This window comes from Camponotus vicinus, unplaced genomic scaffold (genome assembly GCF_025532165.1).
Source record: "Camponotus vicinus isolate PSW18456_S1 unplaced genomic scaffold, iyCamVici1.0 SCAF_4, whole genome shotgun sequence".
NCBI classification, from domain to species: Eukaryota; Metazoa; Arthropoda; class Insecta; order Hymenoptera; family Formicidae; genus Camponotus; species Camponotus vicinus.
Genome location: NW_028141976.1, coordinates 1,326,772 through 1,352,718, shown reverse-complemented (window position 1 = coordinate 1,352,718; position 25,947 = coordinate 1,326,772). Strand labels below are relative to the sequence as shown.

General features: G+C 34.8%; 1 protein-coding gene across 2 annotated transcripts; it reads left to right on the top strand.

Annotated features, from left to right (window-relative positions):
• The first annotated feature begins 9,653 nt into the window (after nucleotides 1-9,653).
• Nucleotides 9,654-20,561, top strand: LOC145970943 (transcription elongation regulator 1). 2 transcript variants are annotated; one of them, XM_083098022.1, is made up of 18 exons: nucleotides 9,654-10,039; nucleotides 10,628-10,871; nucleotides 10,975-11,064; nucleotides 11,480-11,674; nucleotides 11,973-12,213; nucleotides 12,372-12,590; nucleotides 12,686-12,889; nucleotides 13,133-13,403; nucleotides 13,488-13,720; nucleotides 13,800-13,960; nucleotides 14,537-14,745; nucleotides 14,818-14,968; nucleotides 18,543-18,989; nucleotides 19,110-19,319; nucleotides 19,403-19,669; nucleotides 19,788-19,865; nucleotides 19,928-20,151; nucleotides 20,268-20,561. In XM_083098022.1, the coding sequence occupies exons 1-18, from the start codon at nucleotides 9,879-9,881 to the stop codon at nucleotides 20,269-20,271; spliced, it is 3,609 nt and encodes a 1,202-aa protein (XP_082954148.1). In that variant the 5' UTR covers nucleotides 9,654-9,878; the 3' UTR covers nucleotides 20,272-20,561. The 2 variants fall into 2 exon arrangements, with proteins under 2 accessions (XP_082954148.1, XP_082954147.1); XM_083098021.1 differs by having other exon boundaries at nucleotides 10,616-10,871.
• The last annotated feature ends 5,386 nt before the right edge of the window (nucleotides 20,562-25,947 follow it).

The window sequence follows — 25,947 nt, the reverse complement described above, 5'->3', positions numbered from 1 at the left end:
TAAGAAAGGCATGTTTAAGACGTTTAAAAAAATACGTCTTAAATTGAATGTCTTAAAAACATCAGAAAGACGTCAATTGGTCAAGTCTTAAAGGCGTCATAAGAAAGGCATCTTTAAGACGTTTAAAAAAATACGTCTTAAATTGAATGTCTTAAAAACATCAGAAAGACGTCAATTGGACAAGTCTTAAAGGCGTCATAAGAAAGACATGTTTAAGACGTCTTCAAGACATGCATGTTGTGTGGGTTGATTACTTTGTTAATTATTGTCAATTAAGAAGAAATATATATTTATATAGCAAAAATTATATATTAAATATTACTACAGTCCAGAAAATTATAATATATTTAGCATAAAACTGATTTTTTATACAAGCTATAAAAAAAATTCTTCTATATTTTTTACTTTTATTTTTTCGCAAGAAATTATTTTGTCAATTATAATTAATTGGATTACATATATTACCATCTTTTTATATAAATTTTATTATTATATAGTTTATTATTTGAAAGCGAATATAAAATAACAATTAAATACATAGGTCCATATTCTGAATCCTCTTTTATCGATAAAAGTGCCTCTAAAAGTGGCTTACAGCCAATCAGAAGGCTTATAAGCCACTTTTAAAGGCACTTTTATCAACAAAAGAGGATTCAGAATATGAACCATAATCACAAATTGTGATCATTTTCTGAATGATGACTACATTATAAAACAATTATAAAAGATTTACTTATTTATTGGTAGAAAAACATATTTCAATTATCTACGCTTATCCACGATCCATGATATATTATGCGATTATGCGGAATTAATAATAAATTAGTCATGGATTAAAAGTTACAAAAGAGATAAATTTGCTCGTTTTGCTTACACTTAAAGTCAGTACACATGAGAAAATTTTAGTATTTACCATAAGCAAATCGACCAATCACAGGACGGCGTCCATTTTATATAGCTTCCGGCTAACTTCACAATATAAAAAAATTTAATTAAAATTAAACGAATGACTCACAAACCTTTTTAATTATACTTCAAAACTCTTCATACGAAATACAAACGATTCATAAGGAGAATTTTTAATATTTAGTTATGTTGGCTAACTACATACTGTAAAAATGATTAATTTTTTATAATTATTCTAATTACTCACAAACGTTTTTAATCACACTTCAAACATCTTCATACGAAATACAAACGATTCCATAAGGAGATTTTTGGTTGGCTGAAAAATTTCCGGCTAACTTAATACGAATAAAACAATCTTTATACGTATTCGTTTCGCTCAAATCGCTCCAAGTCGGGATACGCGAGATGGGGTCGGTTTGACGTTTCGGAGTCGCTCCGAGCGCCTCAAGTTGGATCTGTTCTTTTTACCTGCACTGCTGCACTAGTGCAATAAGTTGGAAAGAGACAAACATACTTTCTTTCACTCCAACTAATTGCACTAGTGCGGCAGTGCAGCTAAAAAGAACAGGCCCGTTATCAAGAATGCCACCAGAGAGAAGAATGAGAGGTGTCATGGCCCGCTTTTAGGTGATCCCTGAAAGCGATACGCCCTCTGTGGACCTTAAAAATGTGCACCTAAACTACGAAGCCAAGGTGCACGAATGTTCTCAGAGGGTAACATATAAGGTGCACAATTTCTGGTTCTGTTCCGTGTTATGTGCACAAAATGGCGGTAGCACCAGTGCTGTATAGCAAGACGCTTACGTATATTAAATAAATTTTTAATGAATTTTGTATGACTCTCTCTCTCTCTCTCTCTCTCTCTCTCTCTCTCTCTCATATATATATATATATATATATATATATATATAGAAATTTATTCATTATATGATTGCAACACTTGAAAATAAGATATTTTATTAGGCTATTAATAAATAATTTATATATTTACAGAGAGAAAGTTTGATATTATTTTTAATGTAAAACGCGTACACATTTCTTAAGAATAAAAGTTCTAAATAATAAAGATTTATGTGTGTGTATATACAGGGCGATCCTGAAAAACGATCCGTCTATAAAATGACATATTCCTGACACCATTCTAAGACAATTTTTCCTTTACCAAAATTTGATTTGAAGCGTAGTTTTTGAATTATGAGCAAAAATAGTTAGTAAATCACGCGTCGGGTACAGAAGGCAGGCAGGAGCGGCGCGGCGTGCCGCGAGCGCGGGCGCAGCTGACCGCCCGACGGGTGATTATCACCGCATGAGTCGCTAACTATTTTATCTTATAACATAAAATTATGCTTTAAATAAAATTTTGGTAAAGAAGAAAATGTCTTAGAATTACGTCAGAAATACGTGTTGCTTAAAATAACGTTATTTTAATAATAAAAAGTTGTTCCGGATCGCCGGCCGTCCGACGTTGCAATCAGCTGATTGCTACACGCGATGTGTGTATGGCGGAGTGTGTGCGTAAGAGAGAGAGAGAAAGAGAGAGAAAGAGGGAGAGAGGGAGGGTAGGAGGGACAGACATTCATACACACGCACGCACTTTTTTTCTCGCTCTCTTTCTCTCTTTTACGCAACACTCATACACTCTCTCATTCAGTCTCTCACTCACACTCTCTCGATCACTCACTCACTCACTCACCTGCTTACTCACTTGCTCATTCACCTTGTAGCAGCGTAGCGAATCTTCATGCTATGTATTGTTGTATCTGCTGCACGGTTATGATTGCTAGAGATGCGCGACACATTGAAATTTTTTCGATTATTAGTCTCACACTCGATTGACACAATACAGATTACGCGATAACGAGTTTACTGTTTATTCACTCACTATTGATTTATCGATACCAAAAATTACTTTCAAAGAAACGCGAATGCAAACAGCACATGACTCGACGCGAAGCGACGGACCGCGAAGACTGCGCGACCACAAGAGTTATGTTGCCAGAAACGCGACACGCGACATCTAACAAACGACTTGCGCGTGGCGCGTGATTGACGCGAGATAAGACGAACGATCGGCTAAAACCTTCGCATTGCGAATGCGGTAGAAAACATGAAACGTATAATGACATACTTAAAAAATTAATTATTTATTATAATAATTATTTATTATAAATAATTAATTTTTTAAGTATGTCATTATACGTTTCATGTTTTCTACCGCATTCGCAATGCGAAGGTTTTAGCCGATCGTTCGTCTTATCTCGCGTCAATCACGCGCCACGCGCAAGTCGTTTGTTAGATGTCGCGTGTCGCGTTTCTGGCAACATAACTCTTGTGGTCGCGCAGTCTCCGCGGTCCGTCGCTTCGCGTCGAGTCATGTGCTGTTTGCATTCGCGTTTCTTTGAAAGTAATTTTTGGTATCGATAAATCAATAGTGAGTGAATAAACAGTAAACTCGTTATCGCGTAATCTGTATTGTGTCAATCGAGTGTGAGACTAATAATCGAAAAAATTTCAATGTGTCGCGCATCTCTAGCAATCATAACCGTGCAGCAGATACAACAATACATAGCATGAAGATTCGCTACGCTGCTACAAGGTGAATGAGCAAGTGAGTAAGCAGGTGAGTGAGTGAGTGAGTGATCGAGAGAGTGTGAGTGAGAGACTGAATGAGAGAGTGTATGAGTGTTGCGTAAAAGAGAGAAAGAGAGCGAGAAAAAAAGTGCGTGCGTGTGTATGAATGTCTGTCCCTCCTACCCTCCCTCTCTCCCTCTTTCTCTCTCTTTCTCTCTCTCTCTTACGCACACACTCCGCCATACACACATCGCGTGTAGCAATCAGCTGATTGCAACGTCGGACGGCCGGCGATCCGGAACAACTTTTCATTATTAAAATAACGTTATTTTAAGCAACACGTATTTCTGACGTAATTCTAAGACATTTTCTTCTTTACCAAAATTTTATTTAAAGCATAATTTTATGTTATAAGATAAAATAGTTAGCGACTCATGCGGTGATAATCACCCGTCGGGCGGTCAACTGCGCCCGCGCTCGCGGCACGCCGCGCCGCTCCTGCCTGCCTTCTGTACCCGACGCGTGATTTACTAACTATTTTTGCTCATAATTCAAAAACTACGCTTCAAATCAAATTTTGGTAAAGGAAAAATTGTCTTAGAATGGTGTCAGGAATATGTCATTTTATAGACGGATCGTTTTTCAGGATCGCCCTGTATATAAATGTGTATGTATATATATTGTATATATATATATATATATATATATATATATATATATATTGTATATATATATATATATATATATATATATATACACATACATCTTTATTATTTAACATTTTTATTCTTATATATATATATATATATATATATATATATATATATATATATATATATATATATATATATATATACAGGGTGACCCATTTTAACTTAGGCAGCCAAATAACTCGAAAAATAAGCAAGATAGAGAAAAATGTTTTAGACAAAAGTTGTATGGTTTCGAGGGGGCCATAAGATGGTATCATTGATTTGACCTTGAAGAGTCATTTGAAGGTCACGTGAAGGTCACTTCAATTTTTTTAAATGGAATACCCTATATATTTTTGTACATTCTTATAGCTTATTTCGAGAGCTTTCCAAAACACTATAATTAAGTACCTTTCCGTTAAGTACTTTTTGAGTTATGATGCTTGAAATAATTTCTTAATTTTACATAAACCGTAAAATATCTTGTAAAATATTCATTTTTCGATTATCTTACCTTAATACTTTTATGTACAAAATAATGAGAGGAATCAATTGGTGTAAAGAAAACACATAGTTGTTTTTAAGAAAAAATATGGAATTGTTAATTGCAAATTACATATTTTTTCTTCGAAACAACTATGTGTTTTCTTTACACCAATTGATTCCTCTCATTATTTTGTACATAAAACTATTAAGGTAAGGTAATCGAAAAATGAATATTTTACAAGATATTTTACGGTTTATGTAAAATTAAGAAATTATTTCAAGCCTCATAACTCAAAAAGTACTTAACGAAAATGTACTTAATTATAGTGTTTTGGAAAGCTCTCGAGATGAGCTACAAGAATGTACAAAAATATATAGGATGTTCCATTTAAAAAAATTGAAGTGACCTTCACGTGACCTTCAAATGACTCTTCAAGGTCAAACCAATGATACCATCTTATGGCTCCCTCGAAACCATACAACTTTTGTCTAAAACATTTTTCTCTATCTTGCTTATTTTTCGAGTTATTTGGCTGCCTAAGTTAAAATGGGTCACCCTGTATATATATGTGGGTGGGGGTATGTGTGGTATGTACGTATGTATGTACGTATATATGCATAAAAGCGATGCGAGAGTTACGTGAGGAAGCGAGAAGGACGAGTGAAATAAGAGCGAACGAGATAGAAATAGCACGAGCAACGAGGACTCGAGCTCGAGAATCAGATTTTTCTTGCGCGCTATTATTTTCCTCTCGCTCGCATCTATTACTGTCTCGCTCGCTCCTATTACTGTCTCGCTCGTTCTTGTTACTGTTTCGCTCGCTCTCGATTCTTGGGTCCGCTTATCTTTCCGAGCTGTCTATCACGATTGTCAAGTGTGACAGAGAAAGCAAGACCATGAGTAGAGAGCGAGCGAGATGACCTACCATCAAAGAGTTCCGAAGTCTCTTACAATCGATTTCTTCGCTTCCTCTCCATTCGCAATTCACGAAAATGTAAACATCTTATAAAATAAAAATTGAAACTTTTATTTTTAATTTCATCGGTTTGAAAGTAATTTTAATGAATTAAAGAGATTTTTGCGATTAAAATGATATCAAACACGACGTAAATCGGGTAATTTTTAATTAGTCTGATAATAAAAATTTTATAATTATATTTAACTAAATTTATGCGATTTATATCGTGTTTGATATTATTTTAATCTCAAAATTCTCATTATTCCATTAAAATTACTTTCAAATGAATAAAAAATGCATTTAATTTTTTGACATATATTCGTGAATATTATAAATGAAGTCTCATGTAAGAAACTTCGGAATCTGCGACATCGGGAATTTTTTCATTATTTATAATAATTATTATAAACACGATATAAATCGCATAAATTTAGTTAAATATAATTATAAAATTTTTATTATCAGACTAATTAAAAATTACCCGATTTACGTCGTGTTTGATATCATTTTAATCGCAAAAATCTCTTTAATTCATTAAAATTACTTTCAAACCGATTAAATTAAAAATAAAAGTTTCAATTTTTATTTTATAAGATGTTTACATTTTCGTGAATTGCGAATGGATAGAGGAAGCGAAGAAACCGATTGTAAGAGACTTCGGAACTCTTTGATGATAGGTCATCTCGCTCGCTCTCTACTCATGGTCTTGCTTTCTCTGTCACACTTGGCAGTCGTGATAGATAGCCCGGAATGATAAGCGGACCCAAGAATCGAGAGCGAGCGAAACAGCAACAAGAACGAGCGAGATAGTAATAGGAGCGAGCGAGACAGTAATAGGAGCGAGCGAGAGGAAAATAATAGCGCGCAAGAAAAATCCGATTCTCGAGCTCGAGTCCTCGTTGCTCGTGCTATTTCTATCTTGCTCGCTCCTATTACCATCTCGCTCGCTCCTATTACTATCTCGCTCGCTTCTGTTATTGTTTCACTCGCTCTTACGTACTCATATACTGTCATGTTCATCTCGTTATCAAGCCTGCCGCTGGCAAGCGGCCGATGACAAATTGTGACAAATAAATAAGTTAATCATTTTAAGATATATTTATAAGGGTATGCGAGTAATTTTAATGGAATAATAAAAATTTTGCGATTAAAATAACATCAAACACGGTATCAATCGGATAAATGTATTTAAATATATATAATCAAAATGTTTATTATCAGACTAATTAAAAATTATCCGATTTACGTCGTGTTTGATATCATTTTAATCGCAAAAATCTCAATAATTCATTAAAATTACTTTCATATCGATAAAATAAAAAATAAAATATGTGATATTAATATTCGGGTAATAAGAGCCTATCGCGGATGTAATTGCGTAATGGTCAAAACTTAACTTGGAATAATCTCTTGGTTTGAGATTTAATTCCAACAAATTCCCCTCTAACCCCCCTAGATGGAAGTAGGCGAGAAAAATATCGGTCCGAAAGTCGCTGAATCGGGAATCGAACCCGAGTCTTTCGCTTGCCGGGCGACTGCTCTTACCACTGAGCTATTCAGACACTTTCAATCCGATACTTCTCTCATTGCCTAAAAACACTAAGTGTAAAGATGCTTCTTTTTCACCCTACAGCGTAAATAAACATTAAATTTCTTTTGATGTCGGCTCTCGAATATAAAATATGTGATATTAAGAGCAGTCGCCCGGCAAGCGAAAGACTCGGGTTCGATTCCCGATTCAGCGACTTTCGGACCGATATTTTTCTCGCCTACTTCCATCTAGGGGGGTTAGAGGGGAATTTGTTGGAATTAAATCTCAAACCAAGAGATTATTCCAAGTTAAGTTTTGACCATTACGCAATTACATCCGCGATAGGCTCTTATTACCCGAATATTAATATCACATATTTTATATTCGAGAGCCGACATCAAAAGAAATTTAATGTTTATTTACGCTGTAGGGTGAAAAAGAAGCATCTTTACACTTAGTGTTTTTAGGCAATGAGAGAAGTATCGGATTGAAAGTGTCTGAATAGCTCAGTGGTAAGAGCAGTCGCCCGGCAAGCGAAAGACTCGGGTTCGATTCCCGATTCAGCGACTTTCGGACCGATATTTTTCTCGCCTACTTCCATCTAGGGGGGTTAGAGGGGAATTTGTTGGAATTAAATCTCAAACCAAGAGATTATTCCAAGTTAAGTTTTGACCATTACGCAATTACATCCGCGATAGGCTCTTATTACCCGAATATTAATATCACATATTTTATATTCGAGAGCCGACATCAAAAGAAATTTAATGTTTAAAAAATAAAAGTTTCAGTTTTTACTTTATAATCTCGTAAATTGCGAATGGATAGAGGAAGTGAAGAAGCCGATTGTAAGAGACTTCGGAATTCTTTGATGATAGGTCATCTCGCTCGCTCTCGACTCGCGGTTTCGCTGTCGCTCTCGCACTTGACAGGTCGTAAAGATAAGCGGACTCGGCTTCCTCGCGAATGTAAACATCTTATAAAATAAAAACTGAAACTTCTAATTTTTATTTTATCCATTTGAAAGTAATTTTAATGAATTATTGAGATTTTTGCGATTAAAATGATATCAAACACGACGTAAATCGGATAATTTTTAATTGGTCTGATAATAAAAATTTTGATTATATATTTAACTACGTTTATCCGATTGATACCGTATTTGATGTTATTTTAATCGCAAAATTTTCATTATTCCATTAAAATTACTTCTATACCCTTATAAATATATCTTAAAATAATTAACTTATTTATTTGTCATAATTTGTCATCAGCCGCTTGCCAGCGGCAGATTTGATAACGAGATGAGCATGACAGTATATGAGTACGTAAGAGCGAGTGAAACAATAACAGAAGCGAGCGAGATAGTAATAGGAGCGAGCGAGAGAGAAATAGTATGCCAGGCTGCAAGAAAGACTCGATTTCCGAGTCTTCGTTGCTCGTGCTATTGCTATCTCGTTCGCTCTTATTGCCATTTCGCTCTCTCTTATTACCTTCTCGCTTGCTCACATAACTCCCGTATACGCTACACACGCGCGCGCGCGCACGCACGCAGCACGCACGCACGCGCGCACACACACACACACACACACACACACACACACACACACACACACACACACACACACACACACACACACACACACACACACACACACACACACACACACAACTATATATATATATATATATATATATATGTATATAAAACTTTGCTCACTTGAAATATCTACGCTATTTTTACAGATATGAAAAAATTGTAATTACGAAAATTGTACGATTAAAAGGACCATGATATGCTAGTAATATTGTTTTCGTAAGTGGAAGCGTTTTAGAAATTTCAAGATTATTTTCATATTTTTTAATGGAACCATCCTAATTTTTTTATATAAATCGATTCTTCGCAATATTCCGTGTAAAAAGTTATAAAGATAGTATAGTCAAAAATTGAACAGTTAACGAGATATTTGATTCTTTAAGTTGACATAATTTTATATAAATTATAAAATATCTGATAAAATGTTCATTTTTCGATTATTTTACTTTAATAATTTTATGCATAGAATAATAAGAGGAATCAGTTAATGTAAAAAAAACATATAATTGTTCTTAAGAAAAAATATGTCGCTGCTCATTGCAAATTCATATATCAAAAAAAAAAATGTATATATATATATATATATATATATAGAGAGAGAGAGAGAGAGAGAGAGAGAGAGAGAGTGTGAGAGGATCGCAAATTCGTCATTTCTCATTTATATTAAAATTTATTTGATATACGTAAGCACCTTGCTATACAGTACTGGTGCTACCGACATTTTGTGCACATAGCACGGAATAGAACCAAAAATTGTGCACCTTATATGTTACCCTCTGAGAACATTCGTGCACCTTGGCTTCGTAGTTTAGGTGCACGTTTTTAAGGTCCACAGAGGGCGTATCGCTTTCAGGGATCACCTAAAAGCGGGCCATGACACCTCTCATTCTTCTCTCTGATGCCACGGCGGCGCATCGAGTGGGGATTCGTGTAATCGCGCAGTTGGCAGCAATATGTTTACAGCTCGCATCGCGTAAAATAGTAATAATTTGTTTGCGGCGCGTTTTTCCGCGAGAAACGAGAGCGGCCGCGGGAAGAGCGCGACAGCAGTGATATCGGTAAATGGGCGTGTGAGCTGGAGGAGCTATAACGCAGCTGTCCCCGATTCTTTCCGTATAATTCATCGTCCTAGCGGAATGGACGCGAGCAGCGAACAGCCGGCCGCGATCGCGGCCGAGCCCGTCGTCTCTAGCAACGAACAGGAGCACAATGACGAAGCCATGGAGGAGACGGAGGAGTATAGTTACGAGGGGGACGACTATAGGCATTTCATGCCGCGTGGCCGTGGCGGTTTTCGGTGCGTATGACAGGCTGGCGCATGATTGCGCGGTTGCCGGTTGATTTTCGCGATCACCAGCTCGCGGCACCGCTGAGATTTATGTGCTCTCTTCACCACCCCCCTCCCCCTTTCGTCCGCTCTGCCGCCATCGCTCCACCCCTCTAGTCGCATCACGCGCTCCCTTCGCGTCTCTCCCTCCTGATGTTTTCCCACCGTAATGTTTCTGCTCGATTTAGGACCGATCGCAGCATCTGTTTATTAATATCGTATTCTTTCTCACGAGATCTTGATAAGCAGCATGTCGGGGTTTTATTTTTACTTACAATTTGCGTGGAACGCAATTCCGTATCATGGATTTTTGTGTGAAATTCATGTCATGATTTATTTACAAGAGATATTTTTACAGCGTCTTGTAGAAACATTATGGGGAATGTAGTTGTACTCGAAGTGAGCAGATCAGATTCGTATATTGTTGAATGAAGCTTTTTCGAGAAAGATTCGGAATATACGAGAGATACGTCTGATCTCCCTTCCTCTCTGTGGCATGATATAATGATAAGATATCCTAGTCAAAACATATAAAAATAATTTAAGGGGTCGTGGCAGAGGTGGGTTTGATTTCCCTATGAGGGGCGGTGGGCCTCCAAGGTTTCGAGGAAGAGGGTTTGGACCACGTGGACCTATGTTTCGTGGCGCAAATAATGGATTTCCATTTGAGGGCCCACCTAGGCCAAATTGTCCCCCTGCTGGGCCAAGGTTTCGAGGACCCCCGCCATTTGACCCCAGTTGGGGACCTATGGGCCCGCCAAATCTCATGGGACCTCCTAACATGATGGGACCTCCAGGAATGGTAATGCATCACTCGATAATTATGAGTCGAATTGTTATTTAAATCAAACTTATAAGTTATATAAATATAATGAGGATTTTTAAAAATAATTATTTTGATTTAGCCACCGCCACATATAATGAATGGGCCTATTGGTACAGGACCGGGTCCATATGGGCCACCTCCTGGAATGGGACCACCTAACATGAATAGCGTATGTACAAAAATAACTTTTAAATATTTATATATTTATAATACATACATTTAATCTTATTTTCATCTGCATTCATTTATATTTGTATTCACTTATATCTCACTTGTATTAAAGTATTGATGTTTTTTCTAATGTATTTTAATTTGTATAGTGTGAATTTATTTATTATTGCAACTTATTTTCTTAAAAAGCAGTGTTATTATCTTATAGCACAATTTATATAATATTTCACAAATTAGATAAATAAAGTAAATCTTAAAATACACGTGTGCACACATGCATGATAAATTACATAAAAATTTATATACACACACACACACTTTTGCAAGAATAGAGTTAAATAAAAAAAATAGATATTTCAAATCAAAATATTCACAAAGTTTAAGACTATGTTTTTAAATAATATATATTGTAGATTCCAGGACAGCAACAGCCACCTCAACAACAATCACAGCAACAAGCAAACATTCCAGGTCTAGATCTCAATGGGGAAGTGTGGGTAGAGACAAAAGCTGCTGATGGCAAGTCATATTACTACAATATTCGTACAAGAGATACTACATGGACTAAACCAGAGGGACCAAATGTGAAGGTCATGGTGCAGGATCAAGTAAGTACATATTTATAAGAACTTGTTGATAGTTATCAATAACAAAGATGCAACAGTAAGCTTACTTATGTCAAAAGTCAAATATTTAAAAATATGTATATGAATATATGTATGAGGAAAAATATCCTATTAAATTGTAACTAATATTTTTGTGTTAAATTTTCTTTGCTATTATAAGAATCATAATAAATGTGTGAATATTAGAAAATAAAATTTTATTTTGTTCTTATATGAAATTTAATATTGTATAAATTTAATTTAATTAAACAAAAAAAAATTATATTTCATGGTTTTATAGTTAGAGCAGTTAGTACATGGTGCGTCGAAACAAGCGACAACACGTTCCACCACACCTACTTTGTCAAGTAGTACACCGACTCAAATTAGTGAAAATAGGATTTCTCAAAGCGAACAATCTTCTAGTAATGTAGATGCTATCAATCAGTTAAGTACAGCACCTCCTGGTACTGGGCCACCTCCAACATTGAATGATACATCAGATGTCAGTAATCAAACATCTGATACAAATCAATCTAATGGTAATTAGTGAGTTTTGGAGAAGATAAACTTTTACTTAATTTTTAAAACATTCTTGATGCTTTATAATTATCTTAGCAATAAAATCTTTTAAATTTATGGGAAATATATAAAAATATTTTTGTTAAAAATAAATTAAAGTCATCGATTAAAATATCAGGTACAGCACCTACAACAGTTACCAATACGCCACCAATAAATACACCGACTGTAACTACAAACATGATGCAGCCGCCGCCAAATATGATACCTATGCAACATAGAATGCCAAATCAGTTTGGTGGTCCGATTGCTACGCAGTTTGGAGCGGCACCCTTCGGAATGCCACCGCCGGGTTTCCAACCCTTTGGTGGTTATGGACCACCACAAGCGAATTGGGGTAATACTCACAAAAGAATATATTTAACAAGTATTACATAAAGGAAAAATATTTAAAGATTGTAGTTTAAAATAATGCGCACTTGCATCTTTCAGGTATGCCACAAATGCCTCATGGTGTAATGGCGCCTCAAGTAGCTGCTGAAGATCCTGCTATACTTGCGCAACTCGATGCTGAATTAGTGGCAGCTGCTATGGTTTGGACTGAGCATCGTGCACCAGATGGCAGATTGTACTATTACAATAGTAAAGCAGGAGAGTCGGTATGGGAAAAACCACAACCGTTGAAAGATTTGGAAAGTATGTGTAATTTCAATCATCTGTATATTCTGTATATATTTACATATCTGTATATATTCATAAATAGAGTATTTTTAGTACTGTAATTAGTAAATATGTATATTTATAACTGGATTATTACAATTAATAAGAATTTATAATATCTGATCACCTTTTGCATCAAAAATCTTTATAATATAATCTGACATAATTTTGTAACACAAATCTTAAATTTTGATATATTCATATTCAATATTTTATTAGATGCAAAATTGGCATTACGGCAGAAAAATGAGGAAGCAAATGCTATTCCTACGAATACTGTCATTACAACCACTACCGTTACCAATAACAACACCACGGCTGAACCTAACAAACAAGAGAAGCCGCAAGAAAACACTCATGAAACCAAAGATAACACAAAAGACGCGGATAGCGCTAAGCCTAAGAAGGAAGAAAGCACCGCAAAGGAACCTGCAAAACCTCAAGACAAGTCTAGACCTATTTCTAGTACACCAGTGCCTGGAACTCCATGGTATATCTAACTATATTTATTTCATATATATTTATAATATATATTTATATGAAACAAAAAAACATCTATATATTATATGTGAAGGTGCGTCGTTTGGACGGGAGATGCACGGGTATTTTTCTACAATCCTTCTTCACGGATATCTGTCTGGGAAAGACCGGATGATCTTATTGGTCGTCAAGATGTCGATAAGATGATATCAACTCCACCAGATGCAATCGGTGCTGCGAAACCAACACGCCAATCAGATACTAGTGAGAGCAGTGACGACGAACAACCCACACCAGCAAAAAAAATAAAGCACGACGATAGCAAAAGTATAATAATTCTTGCTCTAAAATAAGTATAATGTACATAATTACATTGATTTTTAATATAAATTTTGTATTATTTTAGGCACACCTATAAAAGAAGAGGAAGAAAAGGAAGAGAAGAAAACCATCGACATCGGTAAGGAAGCTGCGATAGAGGCCGAGGTGAGAGCAGCAAGGGAGAGAGCGATAGTTCCGTTGGAAACCAGAATCAAATCGTTCAGAGATATGCTTGCAGAGAAAGATGTAAATTATCATATATCTTTATTCCTATTGTGATACAGTATTGGAATTTATTTGCATATTTTGGCCAGATTTCGTAATTTATACCCATTGCTTCTTTCTCACTGTTCGCGCATTAGCAACGAGTCATTAAAAGTCGTGATAAAAAAACGTATATTTTAGCCTCAGAAGTGTCTGTGTATAATAAGATACAAATGTAATAAGATAATACTTTTCTAATATTGCGAGAATTTTCAAAGTTAAAACTTTTTCTTCGATATTTTATATTTTATTAATAATATAATATTTTTTCTTTTATTAAATATGTACATATGTGTTCTATAATAAATCAGATTTTTGTGATATTTTATTCCAAGTTTTTAACTCGTATTTATTTGCATAATTTCTGCGATATTATTAAAAAAATATTAAATTTGCGTCTGATTACATATAGATACTTCTAGATTAAATGCCGTGTATCCTTACATATATCCGATGACTTGTTGCTAACACGCGTGAGAAAAGTATGAATCACGAAATCTGGCCAAAATATGCAAGTAAATCCTAGCTCTGTTGTAACATGTTATACTATATCTCTAGGTATCTGCGTTCAGTACTTGGGAAAAAGAACTTCATAAAATAGTGTTTGATCCGCGTTACTTACTTCTAACATCAAAGGAAAGGAAACAGGTTTTTGAAAAATATGTGAAGGAGAGAGCGGAAGAAGAAAGGCGAGAGAAGAGGAATAAGATGAAAGAACGGAAAGATCAATTTCAGAAGCTTCTAGAGGAGGCCGGACTTCACGGAAAGTATGTATACGTGGAAAATGTATTTTTTTAAATTCTGTTTATCTTATTAATTTTTCTGATGTTATTTTATAGATCGTCGTTTAGTGATTTTGCTCAAAAACACGGAAGAGATGAACGATTTAAGAATGTAGAAAAGATGCGTGAACGAGAAAGCCTTTTCAACGAATATCTCCTGGAAGTACGAAAGAAGGAGAAAGAGGAAAAAACAGCCAAACGAGAACAGGTATTTTCATTTTATTAACATTATTAAATGAGCGCATTGTGTGGCAATGCAAAAGATTTTCAGGGCATTATAATTAACTTATTAAACTTTTAACATTTAATATGATAAGTAAAATAAACATTCTAGCAACATATCCCTTTCTAAGATTCCGTTAAAAATATGTATATATTAACAAATATGGAGAAAAGATTTAGGTACATTTTATAATCTTTTATAAATAGTAATGAATAATTTTGTATTATAATAATATTTAAAAAAGGTATCTTATAATTATGTTTCAAATAATTTTAATGATATGTATTTAATTCAGCAAACTTTTATCCATTAAAATTTTTATAATTTTGTATTAAATTTCACATGATATTACACATATCAATTTTCACACATATTGCTCATATGAGTTTAAAAAGTCTGTTAAGAATTATTTTTTCCCCTTCTCCAATATAAATTATATAATTAAAGTTATATTTTCTTAAAAATGAGTTATAATTTTATATGAACATATATTTTTACTAAAGTGTACCTAAATTCTTTATATTTTAAGAAAAGAGCATCATTATACAAACCACATTTCCTAGTTTTAAATCCTGTCCAATAAACTTTTCCTTCCATTCCAGGCCGATGTCATACATTTATAATAAATTGCTCCATAAATGCTTTACGACGAATACTTGAAGCAGTTTGTAAATGTAGTATATACTACATTTGCGATAAGTTGTGCATGGGCTAAATATATATTTATTCAGTACCTGCTTCTATGTTTAAAAATAATTACATTATTTTGATTAATTAAATCCAAGAATTTTATCTCCCCTTATCAAGCGAAGTTTTGTAATGCGCGATGATATAAAAATCAAATTAAGAATAGATAGAAAGCGTTTTTAACTTTAGATAGGAGAGGATATATTTGATAATATTTAATAAAGTTTATGTTTACAGCGATAATTGATTAATTTCTTTCAGGTTTCATAGGTATGTTATTATTTTGTTCCACTTGTAAGATAATACGAATACCTAAAATTATATTGGCTGAAGAACACATATACCAGGAGATATATATATTTCTCTAATAAGAATTGTCTAATCCAGTAGATTTGCTCGATAGAAATCGAAAAGTTTTGTAGCTCTAAGATGGGAATTGTAGAGAATAAAATCTTAGTATGTCACGGTTCCTTTATATACTTATGTGTTCTGAACTCTCCACTTCAGTCAGGAGGCAGGCAGGACAGGTTCCGTATGTGGAGTGGCTTGGTTCTGAAGCTGGTTGGTGGCATGGATGATGTCATCTACCATTCCCACCTACACTGCGGGTCACTGTTGGCACACCCTCGCGCGCCGCATTCTTTACTCCAAAGCAGAGTCATGACAATGAACGAACTCGGTATTTGTATATTACTCGTAATCCTCGTTTCTTCAAAAAATTAACTTTTCCCCAGAGTCAAAATCAATTTGAGAATTTTCACGTAAATTCATCATTTAATATGGAAGATGAAAAAAAGGCAAATGCCCGAGGTAGCATTAGTATCTCCACAAAGAACAATTTCTCAGAGCTCAGTTACTTCGATTTGGAAAAAGTCGATTCTCTAATGCTACCACAGAATTTATATTAAATGTATGGACATAAAAACAAATTTACTAATGCAAGAAATTATGTATGTATATAATTTGCTATTTTATTTTTCAATAATAGTTGTATAGATTGTATAGCATTACTTCTTTCTTTTATTAATATTGTTAAGTAAAAAATTATTTTTTGTATGATGATTAGATTAAATGTAGATGATTAGATTAAATATACATTCATAAAATTTTTTCTATTGTTTTTATGTCAATACATAATATAATAAATTTTATTTACAAAAATATTTTTAAACTTTTATAGACATTTTTGAACTTTTACATATAACTTTAAAAAAAAAAATGTATATATATATATATATATATATATATATGTATATTACTAAGCCAATTTTAAGATTCTCTCAAAAATTCTTATCAAGAATATAAAAAGAAATTATAATTTTATTATGAGATATATTTTAGAGGATTGCAATAAGTTATAATACAAAATTTTAATATGTAACAATATAAATTAGATTTGGCATCGTTAAAATGAATGCGTTTCTCTATAAAAATTTGGCTTATAGTCTTGAGGATTTTGACTTAAATATTCACTATTATTGTTCTAAAAGTAATACAAGGATTTTTACAATAATTTCACTCGGATAAAGAAGCAAATTTAAACAATTGGCACAAATTTTTTAGTATCTTAAAAAATTTTTCATAGGCTCAGGATCCAAGTAGTGAATATTATGGCAATCTGAAGACGAAAACGTGCCATCGTCTGAATTATCATTAATTTTTTGATTAGTATTTATTAAATAATATCATCTAAACGTTTCTTTTTAATGCAATAAAAGATTATAGCTATTGCACAAAATATTTCGTTTTAGTCGTTTACAAATTACGCAATGGGAATCGGAAGAAAAGTTATAGAATAATTCTTGGGTTTACGTTGCATAGATTAGACAGTTCAAAACTCTGTCTATTGTATTTAATTTTGCTATTTTATTATAATTTAGAAGTATCGAGGTTTAGGAGAAGGAAGTATATTTTATTTTAATAATGTAACGTTTTTTTTTATATAAAATAGTTTAATAAAAGAATCTCTATAGTTACTTTTATAAAAAAAAATATATACGTTTTAAGAAAAAAATTGCGTTACAATTTTTGTAAACGATGCGATGTGTTATATAAAATACGCGAAACACTGTTTAAATAAAATTATGGATTCTTCGGAAGATATTTTGGAGTCTAGCAATAATAGGAGCAAAAAATAAATTAGATGGAAACTCGTTTCGTAATTTGGACGGCTGCGAGCTTCTAATGTTTTTGGAGTTAATACAATAATAATCATAATGTACTAACCACATTTTTTCGTTTCAGCAAGGACGGCAGTCAAATATGTACTTACCTTACACTTCTAGTCATCATTAAATGCGAATACATCATGTAGATATAATGAACATGGTTTTTCTGAAAAATTAAAATTTAAATCAATTGAGTCATTTTTTGAATTATATAATGTGTGCATAGGATTAATCCTGTATATATTTAATGATGACTGGTTACATAATACATGATAATCATTTTTACAGGAATAATAAGTCCATAATTTTTTTCAGCCACAATGAACCAGTTTAGTACATTAAAATAAAAAAAAATCCGACAAAAAATAGAGCCCTTAACGTTGTGATACTTCCTGATAGAAATGAACATGAATGACTATTTCTTCTCTACCCCTAATGAAATATAGTTTGAAAATCAATTAAAAAAAGGTTTGCAAGTTGAAATAGTTTGATCCACATTACAAGTCATTATATTATAAATGTTTATAAAAGTGATTGTAATGTGGTTGAGCGTGTAATAATTGATTGGAAATACTATTAAAGCGTGCATGATATAAGAGAGCCAAGAAAATCTGATCTTAAAACCAAAAGAATTGTATAATAGTACATAAGCAAACAGTAATTATTTTTCAGCGATGAAAACTCTTATGTTAAATGCGTTTCAGGTGAAAAAGGAATTCTTTGCGATGCTACGTGAACACAAAGACATCGACAGGCATTCGCATTGGAGCGATTGTAAGAAAAAATTGGAATCGGATTGGAGATACAGAGTCGTAGAGTCGGCGACTACGCGGGAAGATTGGTTTAGAGATTATGTTCGCATACTGAAGGATGAGCGGAAAAAGGAGAAGGAGAAAGACAAAGACCATCGACACAGAGAAAAAGATCACAAGATGGAGAAGAAGGATAAAGATCGTAAAGATTCAGACAGAGCTAAAGAGGCGAAATCTAATAAGGACAGAACAGATAAAGATAATACGAAGGAAAAGAAGCAACGAAAGAGCGAAGTTCCTGCGGAGGAAAATGGAAAGGAGAAGAAGGAGATGGTGATAGAGAAAGAAAGCGGGGAAATCGAAGAAAGTGATGACAAAAGTGTAAAAAAAGAAAATGATGTAAGAATAATTAACAATAACAATATTACCTTTTCTTTTACACTTATAATTTTTTTATATTTTCAACACTTTTGCAGTTTTTTCATTTTTTTATAAAATAAATTTTGTGTTATTGTTTAGAAGGAAGATGGAGATGATCATTCCGATTCAGAGGAAGATCGGGAAAAACAAAAAAGAGAACGTGAAAGACGAGCAGAAGCTAGTCTTCGAGAGAGAGAAAGAGAAGTACAAAGGACTCTTGCTACGCATCTTCGCGATAGGGATAAAGAGAGACAGCATCATCGTCACACAGAGGCGGTTCAACACTTTAGTGCTCTTCTCGCTGATTTGGTATTATTTTCAATTGCATAATATTTTTGATATGAATTATCGATACTTCAGATCATAATATTTTGAATATTTATCTGAATTAGGTGAGAAACGGTGATCTGGCATGGAGAGAAGCAAAGCGACAACTTAGAAAGGATCATAGGTGGGAGCTTGCTGAAAGTTTAGATCGCGAGGAGAAAGAACGACTGTTTAATGAACACATCGAGCAATTAGGTCGCAAAAAACGCGATAAATTTCGGGAGTTGCTTGATGAAGTAGGCGCATCGACTGAATTAACAGCATCCTGGAAGGATATTAAAAAATTGTTGAAGGATGATCCTAGATACTTGAAATTTTCTTCCAGTGACCGGGTACGTAATAATCGTCAATATAACTGTAAAAAATAAATATTGATTTAAAATTTTCATTATTACTTATCATCAATTCATTATTATATTTCGTATGTACATACATTTTTTTGCTTTTCAGAAATGCGAGAAGGAGTTTAAAGAATATATTAAGGACAAACTTGTTGCTGCCAAAGCCGATTTTAGAGAGCTTTTACAGGTGGGTTTATATATATATATATATTTTGATATAGTTTTTGCTAAAAAAAATATGATTTTCAGGAAACAAAACTAATTACTGATAAAACGTACAAAAAAGTTCAAGAAAATAGTTCGCATCTAGCAGAAATCGAGGAAATTCTCAGAAAGGATCGAAGATTTCTTGTACTCGAAGCTGCCGCCACCGAACGGACTCGTTTATTAATGGGTTATCTAGAAGAGTTAGCACGCAGAGGTCCTCCACCACCTCCTACTGCTTCAGAACCATCAAGAAGACCAACTACAAAGTAAATATTAATATATAAGAAGAAAGAGAGAGATAATGCAAATTTTTACATTTTGTTTTCTTGATAGATAAAATGTAAATGTCTTCCAGACCTTAACACATTTGCCTTTGTTTCAGTTGAAGAATGGTCTACATCGAAGTATAATGTTACAGTGACACAAACATGAATGAATTTATAGGTATAGTTAAATTGAACTACTTTACACAAGATTTTATTGCCTGTATAGGATTCAATAAAATTAATGAATGCCAATTCTATATAATTAAAACTGTATTACATTGTGAGATACTAATGTAAGCACATATATATTATTGTTGAACAATATTAAATAAGACTTCACTGAAAATGAATGTCGGTGATACTATGTAACATAATTATTTTGCATAACAATGCAGTGAATGGATTCTCTATATGCTTGTCTAAGATTTTATGTTTAATAATATAAGTTCAAGCTACAAAAAAATTGAGAACATTGGATAAAAAAAACGCACTGATTTTCTAATAATAAAAATGACAGTTATTGTAAAATTATTAAAAAATATTACTATTTTATCATTAAACAAATTATGGTCATTCCAACAATCCTTTGTAATTTTCTCGATTATCCTTCAATTTTCAAATTGTTATAATCTTTAATATAAGATGTTCGTCAATATACTTTTTTGTTATGGTAAAGATAAAGTATTAATAAAATAAATTTTAAATCTGTAATTCAACAACTAGAGGAGGAAGAGAATCAGTGAGTCAAATTTATTCTGTTCTTTTATAAGCTCATGCAATCAGTCGATAATAAGGATTTTATTTCAATTTATCCTAAAAATTTGTATTATATTGTTTTTTGTTAAATAATTTTTTTATTAGTTGCTAATATAACATTTTTAGGAAAATTTACTAATATTTATAATTTATTGTAGGAAATAACGTGCACTTTGACCATGAGATGATAATGATTCCGTCCACTTAGTTCTTGCAATGTGTCCTAGATGTAGAGACTGAAATTATCATATATATGCTTTTGATCAGTGGTCGAAAAATCACTGACTCGAGAAGGCTAGATTAGACAGCATAGAGCATGGACCTAAGAAGATATGGATGGAGTCTAGAGCCGGGGCGGTGTGAAATTTGCGGTAAGGGGGGTGTATAGCTCTGTCTCTTTCCAAAAGCAACCTTCGGGTGTTTCCGTCGCATATCCGATAATTCCCGAAAGGTTATATATCCCATATTAGCTAACTTTCGAATAAAAATACATGTATTTTTCATAGACTTATATAATAGACCAAGCCAACCGTGAGAGCAACCCACGCTGGCACAAAAGTGAGAGAGCAATAGCTGGAGTTGTGCTCTCTCTGTCTAAATGTGATAAGGTGGGGATAAAGGAGAGAATAAGATAGAATAAGATATAGTGCCTTCTCCGCCTTCTCCGTCTTCTCCGTCTTCTCCCACTCTCTCTCAAATATGAGAGAGAGCGGACGACTCCATCACTATCTCTGTCCTTCTATGTCGGCGTGCGTGCGCCCATAAGATGGCGCGGTCTATTATATAAAGGTGAAAGCACATAAAATTGCATAGGCGCATAACCATAAGCATAAAGAAATTGATTGGTCCACAAATATATGCATAAGAAAATGAACCAATCAATTTTCTTATGCTTATGGTTATGTGCTCCTGCAATTTTATGTGCTTTCACCTTTAAGGTAAAAGCACATAAAACTGCATAGGCGCATAACCATAAGCATAAGGAAATTGATTGGTCCACAAATATATGCATAAGAAAATGAACCAATCAATTTTCTTATGCTTATGGTTATGTGCTCCTGCAATTTTATGTGCTTCCACCTTTAGTCTATGGTATTTTTATTCGAAAGTTAGCTAATATGGGATATATAACCTTTCGGGAATTATCGGATATGCGACGGAAACACCCGAAGGTTGCTTTTGCAAAGAGACAGAGCTATACACCTCCCTTACCGCAAATTTCACAGCCCCCTCGCCCATATGAGCGCTTTAGACTCCATCCATATCTTCTTAGGTCCATGGCATAGAGAGTTAGATTATTGCATCCCTTCTGTTGGTATAAATACTAAGTGCCAAGTCGCGTTTTGAGCGGACTGATATTTTGAGCGCTTCCCGGAAGGCCCTTGTTAATATATATAGCGGATCGGCGTGTGAGACAACTGTAAGGATTCAGTCTAACCTCCAAAGCACGTGCTCGTCACCTGACGGGCACGTGCCATCGCCGGGTTTTGAGGAAATTAGGAAGGACTTTATGCAATTTATCTCGGAGAAAGCCGGGATTAATGAAACCATGGAAGGACATAATCAAGGTAAAGAGCAAGATGTGATGGAAGTGGAGATGATCAATGCAAATAAGCGAGGCCATTCAACGACGGACGAGGATGATGCAAAGATAACAAAGAAGATGGTGAGCAGTGTCCTTCGAGAAACAGGAAAGATGCAGACATCTATAAGTAAGAAGAGCAATGCGTCAATTAAAGCTAACGTGAGAAGTGACGCAGGCAAACAGTTAAGCAGTAAAGGACCAGAGAAAGCAGACGGTTACTTAAAGAATGTGAGAAATGATAAGGGCGTGGAAGATTTGGAAAAGAAATTCAGATACGATATCTTTTCAAGAGCGCCTTTCGTTGTTCACTTTCGCGTTAAATCTTGTAATGAGGTAGATAAGAAGACTCTTTCTCTTATATCTGTGTCGAAGAAGCTGGATAAAATGAATATTAAGTTCAGTCGTATTGTCAAATATTCAAGAGATACATGGAGAGCGACATTCACGTCGAAAATGTTAGCCAATAACGTCTTTACTAACAAATTATTGCAAGAATCAAATATTGTAGCGTTCATTCCCAGATTCAAGATAAGCAGAAAAGTCGTTATCAAGGAGATCCCAATCGATGTGTCATTGACGGAACTAAAGGAGGTCATCGAGGAAGAAAACTCTGGTGTTAGCATCATCAATATGTTCAGATTGAAGCAACGCAATAGGGCTACGAGAGTAATGGAAGACTCAGAGGTGGTATGCATGGAGATAAAAGGGGAAATGCTCCCGGAAAAAATCTCTATTTGGAGAGCAATCGTCCCAGTGAAGCCGTATGTTCAATCTGTAAGGCTATGTTTTAAATGTGGTCGCATAGGCCATATAAGCAAGTTCTGCGAGAGGCCAGAGGCTTGTCTGATGTGTGGAGAGGATCATCGTTCATCGAGGGAAGAGCCTTGCTCGAGGGGAAAAAAATGTATTAACTGCGAAGGTCCTCATAGTACGATGGATAGAAGGTGTCCGGCCCTCAAGAAACAAATGGATATCGCAAAGGTTATGGCATATGACAATCTGCCATTTATAGAGGCGAGGTTACTGGTAGAAAAGAACACGGGGGGAAAAGAAACATCACCGATAAAAACTCTATCTGAGTTCCCGTTGCTGCCGACGAGAGGAGACGGTCTGGAGGAACCTAAAAGGTCGGCGCAAGGAATCCCAGATGGAAATGGTTTGTTCAAGCTAGCGACGATGAAGAGTGGCAAAAGAGACAACAGAGACGAAATGGTAAAGATTATAGAAGCTTTACTGACGGACCCCGAGGCGGATGTTTTACTAGATAGGGTCAAAAAGGTGATAGATTTACATGTTATGATTAAAAGTCAAAAGGGTAAGAAGTGAAATATATGTACAGTAATAATAAGGAATCGTTAAGAATTTTACAATGGAACGCTAAGTCAATCTTACCTAGAGTAACAGAATTATCAATGAACTTTGAAGGTTTTAACATTATTTTAATTTCAGAAACTTGGTTAACAGCAAAGAAACAGTTTATTATCAGAGGATTCGACACGGTGAGGAAGGATCGAATAGATCGTATGGGAGGAGGAGTTGCAATTTTGATAAGCAATGGCGTCAAATATAAACGTATTACGGATATCTATGAGTGCGATAGTAAGATAGAAGCATGCGCGGTTCAAATATACACAAATGGTGAGTCGCTTACATTCGTTTCGTGTTACCGTCCTCCAAATGATGATAATATTCTAGCTAGTGAGTGGAAAAGATTCTTTTCTCAGTTTGATGATAAAGTCTTTTTTGGAGGTGATTTCAATGGACACAATGCTATTTGGGGTTCTACATATACTAATTCGGTGGGAAACGATATAAGTGAGGCCTTGGATGATTTGGATCTGACGATTTTGAATGATGGGACGTCCACCTTTCACTGTGCGGCTTATCACACCAATTCAGTTATAGATCTGTCTATTGTTCATGACTCAATTGCTCTCAGCTTTCATTGGAGCGTTGGCAAGGATCCGTGGGGTAGCGATCATTTCCCAATTATAATTGAATCGAATATTAAGATAGCTTCGCCAGATAATATTAAAAGAAGCCCCAGATTACATAGGGGAAATACTGACTGGAATAAATTTCAGAATGATCTAGAAAAAAAATTAAAGCTATTGCCTGACTACGCGACAATGGAGGTGGAGGTCCTATATTCAACGGTTGTCGCTGTGATTGAAGATGCGTTGATTGGCTCCTCACCCCAGGCAAAATCCCGCGGTAGGGATCAAAGTACTCAGTCAGGTATATGTGGTCCACCATGTCCTTGGTGGACGGAAGAGTGCAATAAATTGGTTAGATTACGCAAAGCGGCTTTGCTCAAATTTCAATTTACGGGATTAAGGAAGGATTTCATTGAATATAAAAAGCGGGTGGCCATCACCAGACGTGAATTACGAGGAATCAAAAGGGAGAAGTTTCAAGTATTCTGTGAGAGCCTTAGAAAGGAATCGGACCCATCTCTAGTATGGAAAACAGTCAAAAAGTTTCAGTCTAGGTTCAACCGAGTTGAATCTAGCCATGAATATACTCCTGAAAAACTGGACAGAGTGAGTGTACATATCGATGAACTCAGAACAAGTTGGGTGATTGAGCAAGTACCGGCATTTGAGGGAGGGGCACAGGATGATTTCTTGGATCACCCTTATTCAGAAGAGGAAATGAGCGTGGTGATAAATAATTTGAAAGTCAAATCTAGTCCCGGCTTAGATAACATTGATTACAAGATCATCAAAAATATACCCCCAATGTGTAGGTGCGTTCTACTACATATTTTTAATAATATTCTAGCAAAAGGTGCATTCCCGGCGGAATGGCGAAGATACGTAATAAGATTCATTCCTAAGACAGATGGAATTAAATTCCGCCCAATCTCTCTGGCATCATGCATGTGTAAGGTAATGGAACGTATGGTTAATAATAGATTAAACTGGTGGCTAGAGTTCAAAGATAAGTTGCCGAATTCACAATTCGGTTTCAGAAGAAACAGGTCATGTATGGATAATTTGGCGACGTTGTATACGGAGATACTGGGTAGCTTTCAAAATGACTCGAACACTGTCGCAGTGTTCCTCGACATTCGATCAGCGTACGACAATGTGCTACCGAATATTCTCATACGGAAACTGGTTGAGATGGGCGTTCCTCCTAGGACTTGTCATTTTATTTATAATCTGGTCTCGGCTCGACAGGTATGGTGTCGATTCGGAGAATTAGAGGAGGTCTTTTGGATGTTTAAGGGTCTTCCTCAGGGCAGCGTATTAAGCCCATTGTTGTACAATATATATGTTGCTGATATGGAGTCTGTCATAGGTCGAAATTGCAGGATAATTAGTTATGCGGATGATGTATGTATCTTCTCCTCAATAGAGTCTATAGACTCGAATCTGCGGGATACTGAGGATTCCACGAAAAGAACAGTGAGATTTCTCGAAGAGCGGGGGTTGACTTTATCGGCTGAA